A 14,772-nucleotide genomic window follows, 5' to 3' on the forward strand; every position below is an offset into this window, starting at 1 on the left:
ATGGCAGGCCCTCAGGGGGCTTCCCCTCCTGACTTCCAGTTTCTGTTTCCCACTGATGTAGCAGTTAATCATTGACCCCTCCCCTTCTAGACCATCCATGACACATTTTCTGAACCATGTATTTTAGTCTCTGTTGTTATTGTTGTTTTAAGGTTCATTTAACAAATATTTACTGAGTTCCTGGTCTGAGTCCTGCCTTCACCCAGGTTAGACTCTAATAGGGGACTCTTCACTCTAGCCCTTTGCTGAGTACAGTCTTGCATCCGGATCCACTCATTTGTCTAGGCTGGAAACCCAAAAGTCTACCCAAATTCCTCCCTCTCCTTCACAGCCCAGGTCCAATCAGCTGTCAGATCTAGTTACTCAAAGTCCTCACTTGTGGCCTCATGTCTCCACTCTTCCTGCCTACAGTCCTGCAAGCTTCTGACTCCTGATCTGTTCCTCTTGCAGCTCATTCTCCACCCCTCAGCCAGAGTGATTTTCTGAACAAAGCACAAATCATGTCCCTCCCCTACATCCTGGGGGTTTACTGTCCTCATGAGGGAGTCCAGACTCCTTGGCTGAGCACACACTAGCCTCCTGCTTACCTCCAGTCCAGCACTGTCCAACAGAGATAGAATGCAAGTCATATATGCAAATGTAATTCCTGTAGCAGCCACATTTTTTTAAAGTAAAAGAAATGAGTGGAATTGATTTTAATAATATACTTTAGCCCAATATACTAAAAATATTATAATTCAACATGTGATTAATATCATTGAGCTATTTTACTTCCCCCCCCTTTTTTTTCATCATACCAAACCTTTGAAACCCAGTTAAGTATATTCTATACTTAACAGCATAACTCAGTCGGACCAGCCCCATTTCAAGAGCTCTATAGCTACATGTAGCAACTGGTCCATACTGGACAGTGCGGCTGTATCTCCTCATGGTGTCTCATTCCCTCGGCCTCTCCACAAGCCCAGCAGAGTCCTGACCCCAGCTTCAGTCAGCCACCCCCTGCTGGTCCTTCAAGATTCTGTTAGACATCACCTCCCGGAGGAAGCCTTCCCTAACTCTCTGGTCTGTTGAGGTGTCTACTCTCTGCAGTACTAAACCCCTCAGCGCTTTCCTATACCATTACAGGTGATATTAACTTTATTTATTTACTTTGGGGGGTGGGTGGGGGAGAGAGAATCCCAAGCAGGCTCCACACTGCCAGTACAGAGCCTGATGCAGGGCTCAACTCACAAACCATGAGATTACGACCTGAGCCCAAACCAAGAGTCAGATGCTCAACTGACTGAGCCGCCCAGGTGCCCCTGAAATTATCTTGTTTTTACTTGTTTATCATCCATACGCCCTCTCCCCCACACTATTAATGTTGGTTTTCTATTTCCAAGTTATTCAGGTGGTAGAGCATCTAGAAATCATGCTGTTACTTGTAGAACACCATGTATATCTAATCTCATATTTAATCCCATCATTTTCAGTATGAGAAAATATTACTGTGTTGCATGAATGCATGTAAAATCTCAATTATAAGCACACATGCATTCATGGAACCAAGCTATTAGACCAGGCATGATCAGGTTCTTGAGTTCTGTTCATATTTGTTTCTTACACATTCATTTTGTCATCTGCCAGCACTGACTAGCAGGTGAACACTAAAAAAATTTCATGACGAAAAGAAGGCTTAAAATTGAGAATTCTACTCATACCAACTTTTTGTGACAACTGGGGGGAAGCTAAGTATTCAAGGAGTTGAAGGAGGAAACCCTGGGGCTCCTGGCTGGCTCAGTCACTAGGGCGTGCAACCCTGATCTCAACATTGTGAGTTCAAGCCCCACAACGGGTGTGGAGCTTATTTTAAAAAAATAAATAAAAATAGGGGTGCCTGGGTGGCTCAGTCGGTTAAACATCCAACTTCAGCTTAGGTCATGATCTCATGGTTCGTGGGTTCGAGCCCCGTGTTGGGCTCAGTGCTGACAGCTCAGAGCCTGGATCCTGCTTCAGATTCTGTGTCTCCCTCTCTGCCCCTCCCCTGCTCTCTCTCTCTCTCTCTCTCTCTCAAAAATAAGTAAACATTAAAAATTTAAATTAATTAATTAATTAAAAATGGGTGAATGCTAAGGAAGGAAGGAAGGAAGGAAGGAAGGAAGGAAGGAAGGAAGGAAGGAAAAAAAAAAAAAAAAAACCTCAGCCCAGGCTAGGATGCTTAGTGGATTCCCTGCAGCCTAGAGCAGGGACGGGGGAGGGGGGTGGTCCACAGAGACTGAAAAGGCTTTCCTATCCACAGCCCTCTTGTCTCCACAGCAGACAGGTACCATATAAGCCACTGATAGAAGCCCTTGGAATAAACGTCAACCCTGGCAAGAAAGGGAAGGGGTGGCTCCTTAGGAGGTACTTGGTTTGCCTGCTTGAGAGTCATATTGGTTGGTTTAATTAAAAAAAACCTTGCCAGGAAAACAAAACAAAACAAAACAAACAAAAAAACAGGCCTCAATGCATTTAGGAAAGAGTGGCAGACTTTTCTCCAGAGTTTCACATTCTGAAGTATTCTTGAGGGCATGATGTGGATAGAGACCCAAAGGGACCCAAAATAGGTCTGTTCCCCTCCCCCTCACCTCCTCCCTCAGATTATTTTTCACCACTGGCTCCCCTCAGGCCATATTGCCAATTAGCATCTCCTGCAGATGGCTGGTCCTTTCTAGCTAAGCTGGGAGCTCTCTCTGTAATGGCCAGAGGTGCTTCAATCGTTGAGAGATAACGCTTTTAAAGCCAGGCTAGTGCATCGGCTTTGCTGTTTATTGGCTTTCTGTGACTATGCATGGTCAAGGCAAGTCAGATATTTATCATGTCAGGCTAGAATAAATACATGGACAGGTGTACACTTTATACTCAGGCATACTTTCTACTCAGGTATAAAATTTCAGAGCAAGCTAAGTTAGCCTATATTGATAATAGGGGTCATAAAAGATATCCCAAACCAATACATGCCAGTTTGACGATGTTGTCTAAAATATCTTAGCCCAGTGGTGCCTGGGTGGCTCAGTCGGTTAAACGTCTGACTTGACTTCCTCTCAGGTCATGATTTCACAGTTTATGAATTTGAGCACCGCGCGTCGGGCTCTGTGCTGACAGCTCAGTCAGCACAGAGCCTGGAGCCTGCTTTGGATTCTGTGTCTCCCTCTCTCTCTGCCCCTCCCATGCTCACACTCTGTCTCTCTCTCAAAAATAAATAAATGTGAAAAAAAAATTTTAAAGAATAATTCTCTGATCTTGTCTCCAAATTGTTCACATAGAAAAACACCTGCAAGTATGTTGCAATTGGTAAAACACCATGTGGCCATTTCTGTGTGTTTATGTACTGTCTGTGGCTGCTTTCATGCTGCAACAACAGAGCTGAGTAGTTGTGACAGAGACTGTATGGCCTGCAAAGCCTGAAATACTTACTATCTGGCTCTTTCCGGTAAAAGTCGGCCAACCCCTGCTCTGGGTCATCCCATTCACTTTATAGACAAACAGTCTAAGGCCTGGTTGAAAAGCAAAGTGACTTTGTAGCACTTTGTATAAAGCTCGTTTTATTACAATTACTCTTGCCAAGCCTGTCCTTTCTACTGGAAGGGACACAATCTTTTTCCCACACTGCTTTTCATCTAAGTGCTTAATAATAAAGGTTTGTTGAATGGCATTGACTTGCCCAGGGCAACAGGGAGAGTCTGCAGTGTAGCCTGGATTAAAATCCAAAAGTACAGCTTCAGGAATCAGTGGTAAGAACCACCAACTCGCTGTGAAACTAGCTGAGTTAAATATCTGCTGGGGGCCTCACTTTCCTCTACACTGGAGTCCCTGAACTGTTAGGATTTCCTGAGGAAACCAAACCAAATACTTACAGATCTCCTGCTAGAGACAAGACCCTGGGAGCACCTCTTTGGGAGATGCAAAGACTGTTTCTTGTTCAGAGGCAATGATGAGCTTGATGCTGTAGCCACCCCCTCTACCCCTCACCCCAGGCTGCTAACGGAGGCAGGGGGAGGCCCAGGTGTCTTTCCTCTTCCTATTTCTCTCCAAAAGGAGCTGGCTCACACTGCCCTCCACTTCTCTTCCTGCTGCTTAGACTTCCGGAGCACCTTGTGGCTCTGACCTGGCCTACCCCGCCTCTCCTTGGCTCCCTACCACCCTGTCTGGGTATGCCCCACTTCTCTCTGACTTCTTCACTTTGGGCCATGGCAGACTGAATAAGCCCGGTTTCCCTGGATGCCTGCTTTCCAGAGGTGATGCTCAGAGAGGAACCATTAGTCGGAGAGAGGTGTGCGTCAGTATGTCAACATTAGTGAGAGAGCAAGGCACGTTCATTTTCATGTTAAAGTCAAACAGTTCACAGGGGAAAACTGCAAAAACAAATGCCAATACAGTTTACTAGATCAACAATTGGATTTTCGAGAATTGTTGCATGAATTCAAAACCGAATAGCTCGCCCTCAGTCTATCAGTGAAGTGCAGGATAATTTATCTCCCTCTGACCAAATCATAGGTCTTGGCCAGCCAAACATAGACATAAAGGTAGAAGCAAAGACAAAGACAGTTCTCTCTATATATCTTTCTATCTACCTCTGTCTCTATCTCTAGAAGCATCCAACTTCTGCTCAGGTCATGATCTCACAGTTCATGAGTTCAAGCTGCATCGGGCTCCCTGCTCTCAGCACAGAGCCTGTTTTGGACCCTCTGCCCCTCCCCTTCCCACACTATCTCTCTTTCAAAAATAAATAAACATTAAAAAAATTTTTTTAAAGAATGCTCTATCTCTCTTGCTATTAGAAACTTGAGGTGAAATTCAAATCCAGATGCTTTAAAAACCATGTCAGAATAGCTATAGTTCTTGTTACTTGTACTAATTTTCAGTGAGGAGTTGTTAGTGCTGGAAAGTACTAACTATAGGTTTTTATTTTATTTTATTTTTTAAAAGATTTTATTTTTAAGCACTCAACATGGGACTGGAACTCACAACCCCAAGACCAAGAATCGCATACTCTACTGGCCAAGCCCACCAGGCTAGGTTTTTAATTTTTTAAAAAATTTGTTTGAATGTTTATTTATTTTTGAGAGAGAGAGAGACAGAGCACGAGCAGGCAAGGGGCAGAGAGAGGCAGACACAGAATCAGAAGCAGGCTCCAGACTTTGAGCTATCAGCACAGAGCCTGACATGGGGCTTGAACTCACAAACTGTGAGATCATGATCCGAGCCAAAGTCAGATACTTAACCGACTGAGCCACCCAGGCACCCCATAGGTTTTTAACTTTAAATAAATATAAATTTACTTTTAATGATAACCCGTAATTCAACCTGTGTTTTTAAATAACACTGTCAATTAAAATTCATGCTGGATTTGTTTCAACAGATAAGAACAGAGCTGTAACCAGCACCACTCTTGGTGGTTGGCAAAGACCTGCTACTATTGCCCTTGAAGAATCTCTTTAAGTAGATTACAAATTCTCCTTTAAAATCATGATTATGTTTCACTGTTTGATGAGCTTTCCTTTGATGGTCTAGCCCTGGAAAAATGGAAAACTCAGAATTTGGAGACTTGAAATAAAAACAGCACTGAGGGGCGCCTGGGTGGCTCAGTCTGTTAAGCGTCCAGCTTCGGCTCAGGTCACGATCTCATGGTTGGTGAGTTCAAGCCCCTCGTCGGGCTCTGTGCTGACAGCTCAGAGCCTGGAGCCCGATTCAGATTCTGTGTCTCCCTCTCTCTCTGTCCCTCCCCCACTCATGCTCTGTCTCCCTCTCTCTCAAAAATAAATAAACATTAAAAAAAATTAAAAAAACAGAATTACTGATAAGAATTAGGAGGCAAGTCAGAGGCATTTTGAAAACGGCTGGCCTGTGTGTACCAAGGCATTAGATGCTTTTCTCAGGGGAGACTACCAGGCTTATGGCCACCCTCAGCAAGATGCGCCCTGAGGACCTCACTAGGAGGGAGGCTGCTGTTTCTTCATATTAAATTATGTAATGCTCTGAGCCTCCCTTTCTTTTTTAAGCCTCTGGCTTCATGGAGTAGTAGCCTAATAGAAAATAGTACTGAATGGGGAGTTAGATCCTGGATTCTCATGCCAGTTCTGACACCTGCTAGCTGTACAACCTTGGGTAGGACATTCTCCTTTGGAGTCACCTGCAGATATGGCAATTGGAGCTTGGTTGACCAGACCGGACAAAAAAACCACGATGCGGGGCCTGCCAGAACTGAACTCACTTGGACAATGGTTGTCAGATAGGACCTTTTGGTGGCCAGTTGGACTCTGTCATTTCCCCCAGAGAAGGGAAGGGACCCATCCAAGGTCACACAGTTAGTTAGAGGCAGAATCAGAATAGAACCCAGATTTCCTGACTCTTAGTTCTGTGTTCTGTCCAGAACACCGCATCATCTCAAAAATCCTAGAGGAAGTACATTTTCTCTTCCTTTCATCATAGATCTCCCAGACATGCTGCTAAATGTGGTCTCCATCCTGCCCACTCATCAAAACTGCTCTGGATTAAGTAGCTAAGTCCTTCCACTCTTTGCACACAAAATTATGTTCACACCAGTGGTTTGTCTGAGACCTGAAAGAGGCAGGCTGAGAGTCGGCCTTTGCCCAAACTCACTGTTTAGGAGCAAGAAAGAAACGAGATCTGTGTTCCCTAGGGTATCTCACTTTGGAGTCAAGGAACAAAAACTCTGAGATGAATCTTCAGAAATCTCTTCCCCAGTCTAATCTCATCTTCCAGGTTATTGAAGCATGCAGTGAACTTAGAGGGAGGGTCCCTCATGGGGGCAAAGAAATTCTTAAAAAGGAAGTTGAGGGTCAAGAGAAAGCCTTAGAGTTAGAGCCTCTGATACCTGGTCTCCACTCAACACGCAGAGAGGGCTCCGCACGCAGGGCTAGCCTATCATGGATGAGTGGAGCTCTCATCTTCTCCAATATATCAAAAACACAACAAAACCCAAAAACCTCCCCCTGCCAGACCCCATCCCAGCCACTAGCCCCTCCACATCTGGAATGTGAACAAACAAGATTAAGTGAAAGTGAAGGTGCTAGACAAGCCCTCAACACCATGGACAGGGAAGAGATTATCATTTTTGCCTGCCTGGTATCTTCCTTGGATATTCTCCAAAGCCCAGCTCAAATGCCATTTCCAAAGACCCAGTCAGACCAGCCCAAGTTCAAATCCTGGCTCCACTGCCTATTTGCTGTGTGACCTTGAACAGTGGTTTGACTTGATTAGGCCTCGGTTTCTTCCCCTACCAATGATAGATCATGATAATAACCACTGGGTGATTGGGGGCTGAGCCAAAGTCACTCTTGCAAAGGTCCCAGCATAGTGCCTAGAAAAGAATAGGACTTTAAATGTTGAATGAATAGCAAAGGGAACCAAAGCACCCATCTCTTGAGGTCTGACCCAGCACTTTCCCCTTTAGTCACTGGCTTCTCCCCCCTTTTTGCCCCAAAGGGGCTGCAGAAGCTTGAACCATCCTGTCCTTACCTTGCTGAGGTCCCCCAAGGCCATGACCTTGGCCACTGGCCTCCTGCTGAGCTGCTCCTTCACCCATATCTCTAGTTGTTTATTCCACTTCATGGTGAACACATAGAAGGCATAGGCCAGCAGCAGCAGCAGGCTTTCCCACCAGGCAATGAGGCTGTCCAGGAAGAAGAGAATGAGCATCATCAGGTCAAGGATGTAAAAGGAGACGTCACGGAACAAGGGCCACCACGTGAGATTGAGGATCTCCCGGGAGAAGAGGGCACAGGTGCCGATGACAAAGAGGATGTTGAACACAGCAGAGCCCACGATGGTACCAATGCCCACATTGCTGTGGGAGATGAAGACGCCAATGAGGGAGGTGAAGAGCTCGGGGGCAGAGCCTCCAGCAGCCATGAAGGTGGCACCTGCCACATCATCAGAGATCTGTAGCTTATCTGTGATGACACCCAGGGCTGGGACGAAGTACTCATCACACACGATGGCCAAGGCCACAAACACGTACATCATGCCAAAGATGTGCAGCACCACCCAGCCCTGTCGCCGCTCCTCTATGCTGAACAAGTCTGGGGGGTACTCTGCCTTGGAGTGAAGGTCTGGCCAGCCAGGGGGCAGCTCTGAGGGACCGGAACTGGGTGCCTCTGGGATCGCAGCTGTTGTCAGGTTGGGGGAGGAAGCAGGGGGCACAGCCGGGGCTGCCTCCACAAAAACACAGTGATGCACATGGATCTTTGGATTCACCCTGACCTTGGAGGTTGATGAGGTCCCGGGTGCTATGGAAGGTTTCTTTGCCAGCCCCCTGTAGGTGGCTGAGGATATTCCCATGGTCAATGCACTGGTCCTAGACAAAGGATCACTAACACTCCAGGTAGCAGTAGAGGCTTTGATTTCCTTTGGGCTACTGCCTGTCATGGTGCTTATCATCACTTGCCCCTCAGAGATGGCTGTGGTGCGCTCAAGGACCGTTCCCAGAGAAGTTGTCAGCCTGTTCTTTCCCACTAACCCCCGCGGCTTGGTCGGGCTCTTGCTGTCCACTGTTCTGGGGGTAGTCACAGTGTTCTTTTCCGTTATACTCCTTGGAGAAGTCAAGATGTTTGTTTCTATACCACTTATCTGGAAAGTTGGGGTGTTAATTATTCCCTTGAGAGTAGCTGGGGTGGTTTCCTCCACCATTCTCTTAGAGGGGTTAGTCTCCAATATTTTGGTGGTTGTCATAGTTTCACTGTCTTTCACTGTTGTTCTGGGGGTGACCCCATGTCTCCTTGTCATTGTCATGAGTGTGGATGGGGCATAATTGCCTACTAGTCTACCAAGTGGAGATGGGGTGTATTTCTTCACCTTTCCCTTGGCTTGAATTGGATTGTAGCTCTGCATTTCTCCCCTGGGTGGTGGCGTTGGGGTGTAATTCTTCACTGTTGGTCTGTTTGAAGTTGGGGTGTAGTGACTCAGTACTCCACTGGGTATGGTTGTGCTGTCTGCCTTCACTCTTTCTATGTCTCCTGCTGTGTACTTAATCTTGGGTATTGTTGGAGTGATGTTGGCTGTTCTTCTGGGTGGATTGTGTGTATTCTTGATTGTTATCCCAGGTGTTGCTTCACGAACCCTGCCCACCGTGGCTTGGGGCACCGTGGCTTGGGGCACCTCCATTTCAGAGCTAGCTCTTGGAGGGTCACTGCTCACCATCATCATCTCATTGTCAGGGAGGTCACGGCTGGCCAGTTTTACAGAATGTTGGGAGGAGACTGCTGCCCACAATGAGGGGAGGCCCCGGGGGCTCCTCAGGTGCTGGTAGGTGGAACCGATGACCAACATTCCCAACAGGAAGAGGAGGCGACTCCAATGAAGCCGCTTTGGCCGGAGTAACCGCCTCTCCCGTGCCCCCATTCTGATCAATTTCCCCATGATGGCCAGCTATGCCTGGCTACGGAAGGCCTTTCATTCTGTCCAGGGCAAGAGGGGGTCTGTTCTGGGATTCAGGTTGGTGATCAGTGAAGAATTCTCCATGAAGCCCAGCCAGGGGGTATCCACAAACCTGCAGGGGGAAAAAAGAAGAGGTTATTTGTCCCTTACGAGGAGAGCTGAGAACCATCAAACCATCATCTAGAAGAGTGGACCTTTGTGCTAGGAGGCAGTTGTTTCTGCTGGAACAAAAGTACCCCTGCCGCCTGTTCCCAGAGAAAAATGCCTGCTCTTGGGAAAAAGCATTAGAAGTCCTCTGTGTAGACATGCCAGCAACCAGGTTCCTGAGCTGGGACTACCTAATCCTCTTTGGGATCCCCGCAAGAGGTCTGCCAGTATCCCCCAAGTCCAAGCCTGACATACTGGGAGCTCAGTCATCCATAGTTGGTGCCCCAGGCCACAGATCTCACCTTGTCAAAGGCAGAGGAAGGGAATGATTTTAAGCTTCAGACAAAAACAGGCAGCAGTGGAAGGCAGCGCTGGGAACTCAAGTCTCTGTGTTGGTGATTTTTTGTTTTCTGGTTTTGGACTGACTTAAAACAATTCCACCATATCATCCAGAGAGGACAAAATCTAATGCCATAGAGCTTCCCAGACAGTGTGGTGTGGTGGGAAGAACACGGAGAATGGAGTCAAAGGCCTGGACTTCCAGCTCAGCTGCTTACTGGGTGTGCCTCCCTGGACAGGCCGAACCTCATTGCCTCCCCTTTGAAATAAGCATGATAATGTATATGTTGATTATGCAAAGAGGGTCCCTGGAAGGACACGTGAAGAGAGGAAACTGAGGTCAGGGGTCTGAGGAAGACTTACTTTTCAGTATATCCTTTTTTAAAAAAATGTTTATTTTTATTTATTTTTGAGAGAGAGAGAGGGAGTAGGGGAGGGGCAGAGAGAGAGGGAGATGCAGAATCTGAAGCAGGCTCCAGGCTCTGAGCTGTCAGCACAGAGCCTGACGTGGGGCTCAAACCCACAGACCGTGAGATCACCATCTGAGCCAAAGTCAGACGCTTAACCGACTGAGCCACCCAGGCACCCCACTTTTCAGTATATCATAATGTTCAGATTAACTGTTTAACCTTTTTATCCTGTGCCATTTAATTGTATTTTTTTAAGTTTATTTATTTATTTTGAGAGATACCGGGGAGGAGTAGACAGAAAGGGAGAGAGAGAAAATCACAAGCAGGCCCTGCACTGTCAGTGCAAAGCCTGACGCAGGGCTTGAACTCACGACACCATGAGATCGTGACCTGAGCCAAAACCACAGGTCCAACCACAGGTTGGACGCTTAACTGACTGAGCCACCCAGGCATCACTATGGTATTTTAAACTTAAATTTAACAGAAATAACAATAGTAATAACAATATCTATCCATGTAAATACTAATAACAATACCTATGTCACAGGAATGTTGAGAGTAAAAACACATAAGGTGTACAAAAAGCATTGTAGAGAGTCAAGTGCTACGTAAGGGTTAATTTTATATAAAGGGCTAATTTTATGTAAAATTTTAATTTTCTAATCTTATACAAAGGTTTAATTTATATTCTTCAGGAGGGAAGAAGAACGTGAAGGGCCCTCATAAAATCCTCAATTTATAAAGAACTAAATATTCATTAAATCTCTCTTTAGTGTCCACAGATTATTATAACACAATAGCTAGAAATATATATGTTTGCATATAAAGTAATATATTAGAAGACTCTAATATATTAGAGTCTAGACTAATAGACTCTTAGGACATTAAAGGTAGACTCTTAGGATGTTAAAGACTCTTTAGGACTCTTAGGACATTAAAGGTAGAAGGAATTGCAGACACTGCTTAGTGCAGCTCCCCATTTGAGACATGAAGAAACCGAGTTCCCGAGAAGAGATGTGACTCTCAAGACACAGCTAGTGCGTAGCAGAGCAGGTGAGCCTTCTAATGCCCCATTCTTTCCAGCATACCATGCTAACTAGAGACGCAAATGCATTTATCTTTTTTTTTTAATTTTTAATGCTTATTTATTTTTGACAGAGAGAGACAGAGAGAGAGAGAGAGACAGAGCGGGGGGGGGGGGGGGGAGGGGGGCAGAGAGAGAGGGAGAGACAGAATCCGAAGCAGGCTCCAGGCTCCAAGCTGTCGGCACAGAGCCTTATACGGGGCTTGAACTCACAGACCGCGAGATCACGACCTGAGCCGAAGTCGGACGCTCAGCCAACTGAGCCACCCAGGTGCCCCATCAAATGCATTTATCTTAAAAACCAAAACAGGGGGCGCCTGGGTGGCTCGGTCGGTTAAATGTCCGACTACGGCTCAGGTCAGGATCTCATGGTTCCTGAGTTCAAATCCTGCATCGGGCTCACTGCTGTCAGCGAGCTTCGGATCCTCTGTCCCCCTCTCTCTCCCTCTCCCTCCCCACTCCCTCTCTGTTTCGCCAAAATAAACATTAAAAAACAAAACAAAAAAGGAGCAAGCTAAAGGAGAAGTACAGAATAAGCGAATTTCCTTCTCTGTCCTTGATTCCTGTAACTGTATTTCCACCATCTCCCTGCAGCCGCCCTGTCCCTTGCCAGAAGCTCAACTCCGTAGCAACCCGCTTGACTCTCCTCAAGACCTTTGGAGGGTCTTCCTATTCCTGGTGTGCCTGTGTTGCGTAACAGAGCTGAGCTGGCACCCCAGCTGATCCCTCCTACCTAAGCACATCATTTACCTTCAAACCTGGACATCTGAGTGTCTTCTCAGTTCTGGAAACTTGTCAGAACCCAGGGTCTCAAAGAGTGAGTCTGAAGCTGGACAGCAGGGTACACCCCATTCTCCTGTCCCCAGCTCCCCTATGGAATCCTAATTCAAAGCAGGGTCGGGTGTGAAGGGCATCTCAGGGAAAGAATATCCGATCCCTGCTAATACCCACCTCTAAGAAGCTTATCAAGGCATTGTACAAGTTCTGGGTCCCAGTGCCTCTGCCAGAGCCTGAGAGGGTGGACCTTTCACCTGGGAAAGAGATGGGCTCTCTAGTGGCCCCCTGCAGTCAACAGGGAACCGGGGGAAACTTCTCAAACTTGGCTCTAAGCTCTAGGAATGAGACATGGTGCAAGGTTCCCAGGCTTAGTGTGAGGAAAGATCTGGAAAGATTCAGAAGGCACTCTGAGGTAACCAAGAGAAAGTACCTGGGGCTTAAGAGATCAGAAGACCTCAGTTAACACCAGGCTCTGTTACTGTGAGTCTAAATGTAACATAAATGTGGAGATAATACCCCTTCTATCTATTTGTAGGGTGGATGTGACAATCAAAACTAAAAATTAGGGTGTCTCTGCTCAATTTCACTGTGAACCTAAGACTGCTCTAAGAAATAAAGTTTATTTAAAAATATGAGAGGGGCCCCTGGGTGGCTTAGTCGGTTAAGCATCTGGCTTAGACTCCGGTCATGATCTCACAGTTCATGGGTTCAAGCACTGAGTCCGGCTCTGGGCTGACAGTGAGGAGCCTGCTTGGGATTCTCTCTCTCTCTCTCTCTCTCTCTCAATAAATAAATAAATAAATAAACTTTTAAAATAAGGTAAAATATGAGAGAATGTGGGGGAAATACTTCAAACTACCTTAAAGTATTTCACACATAAAAAATATTTTATTAGGCCAGAGGGAAATCCTTGGCGGAGAGGGCACTGACAGAACTCCCCAGAACAAGCTGGGACATCCCAAGATACCCAAGGAATTATGCCTCCAGCTCATGGCTGGAGCTGCTGAAGTGAAGGTGGGGTGAAGCAATGGGGACTTATGACCCTACCCATTGACCTGGAAGCCATTTTAATCATTCACCTAGCTTTGCTGGATTGCTGATTGCGCCTTTCTCCCTCCCTGTTTCCCCCAGGGACTAGAGAGCATGCAGTTTTGATCGTTCTCATCTGAAAAAGCAGGTAATCCCTCACAGCCTCACCCCTGCCCTACTTTATCCAAAGTGGCCTGTCAGAGTCAGAAGGTAGCCAGCTCCCCCTGCTGAAACACACAGGGGTGCCTGCCCCCTGTGGAAGCAGAGAGATGGGGGCTGACCTCTGCAAGTTAGCATATCCTTGCCTTCAGGCTGCTGCAAGCAGCCCCAGATCTAGTTACTTCTCCTCCCACAGCAGCTCACAGTCTCCATGTGGCCTGGAAAGATGAACAAAGGAACCCAATTCACGGGTGGAATTTTGAAAGATCTTTTTTTTTTTTTTTCTAGATTAATTCCTCTATTTTTTACAATGTTATTTGTGCCATACAGAAAATTCAAAAAAGCAAATTCCCAGAAAAGGAATTCCTTTTCTCATATGCTTTATTTATTTATTTATTTATTTATTTTTTTTGAGAGAGAGAGACAGAGAGAGAGCGAGCGCAGGGGAGAGGGGCGGAGGGGGAGGGAGAGAGAGAGAGAGAGAGAGAGAGAGAGAGAGAGAGAGAGAGAGAGAGAGAGAGAGAGAATCTTAAGCAAGCTCCACGCTCAGCCTGGAGCCCTACATGGCGCTTGATCACACGACCTTGTGATCATGACCTGAGCAGAAATCAAGAGTCAGTGGGTCTACCAAATGAGCCACCCAGGCGCCCCAATTTTTCTCATATACTTATAACTAACTGTTGCCAAGGAGTTCTTTCTAGTGTCCAACCTAAATCTCACCTGCTGGGGGTGAATCTGGTTCCTTCTGTCTTGTTCTCATGGGGTTATGGCATATTTTGAAATTCACCAGGCTGTAGAAAAGTTTGCTGCTCAACCAAGAGTGGAAGCATTGTCTGTCCTGGCACGGTGAATTTGGGCAATCTCTTCCCCTGTAAAATGAGGGTGATAATGACACTACCTGCTTGGTAGGCCTGTTACGAAGATCAAGTAAATTGATATGGAAAACACGTCAACAGTGTCTGGAACTGTTGTTATTCTTCTTCCGGAGATCATAGGCTCCTAGGGGCGCAGCCGGTCCCCATGCATTCCACTGTGACAACACTGTACTGTGTACTAAGTGTGATCACCTGATTAGCGTTCTGAATCTCTTACTAGTTAGTGGCTCTAAGACAGGGACCTTGCCTGTCTTATTCATGACTGAATCAATCCCCAGAGCCCAGGACAGTGGGCTGTATATTTATTGATGGAATGAAAAAGTACATCCCAGTGAGCAGATGCTCTGGGATAGGGTACCTGAGCTACACATGAGATCAGGAGGGTGTGGAGGAAATGCCCACTCACATAGGTTTATGTCATTTTAGAGACAAGTGCTGGAAAAAGACCATGACCACTGAGGAAGAAAAATTGATATACTTTGTTCTACAAAGCTGCCTCATTTGATACTCTCCCTGGAACAGGGTGGCAGGACAG

At 46.4% G+C, this 14,772-nt stretch overlaps 1 protein-coding gene and 1 non-coding gene across 5 annotated transcripts in view; both read right to left on the minus strand.

Moving 5' to 3' along the window:
- Positions 1-14,772, minus strand: part of SLC24A1 (solute carrier family 24 member 1) — a 40,522-nt gene that overhangs the window by 18,525 nt on the left and 7,225 nt on the right. For 2 of the 4 annotated variants that reach the window (XM_058737337.1, XM_058737338.1), the window contains exons 1-2: positions 12,148-12,286; positions 7,501-9,529 (exon numbers count right to left, since the gene is read on the minus strand). In XM_058737337.1, coding sequence (XP_058593320.1) covers positions 7,501-9,399 — 1,899 coding nt within the window. In that variant the 5' untranslated portion in view covers positions 9,400-9,529; positions 12,148-12,286. Of the gene's footprint in view, positions 1-7,500; positions 9,530-12,147; positions 12,288-14,772 lie in introns of those variants that run through there. The other 2 variants (XM_058737335.1, XM_058737336.1) reach the window with 2 other exon arrangements.
- TRNAQ-UUG (transfer RNA glutamine (anticodon UUG)) lies at positions 10,403-10,487 on the minus strand. Its single transcript has one exon. It is a non-coding gene; the product is annotated as a tRNA-Gln (tRNA).

The sequence above is a fragment of the Neofelis nebulosa genome, chromosome 7, assembly GCF_028018385.1.
Source record: "Neofelis nebulosa isolate mNeoNeb1 chromosome 7, mNeoNeb1.pri, whole genome shotgun sequence".
Lineage (NCBI taxonomy): Eukaryota > Metazoa > Chordata > Mammalia > Carnivora > Felidae > Neofelis > Neofelis nebulosa.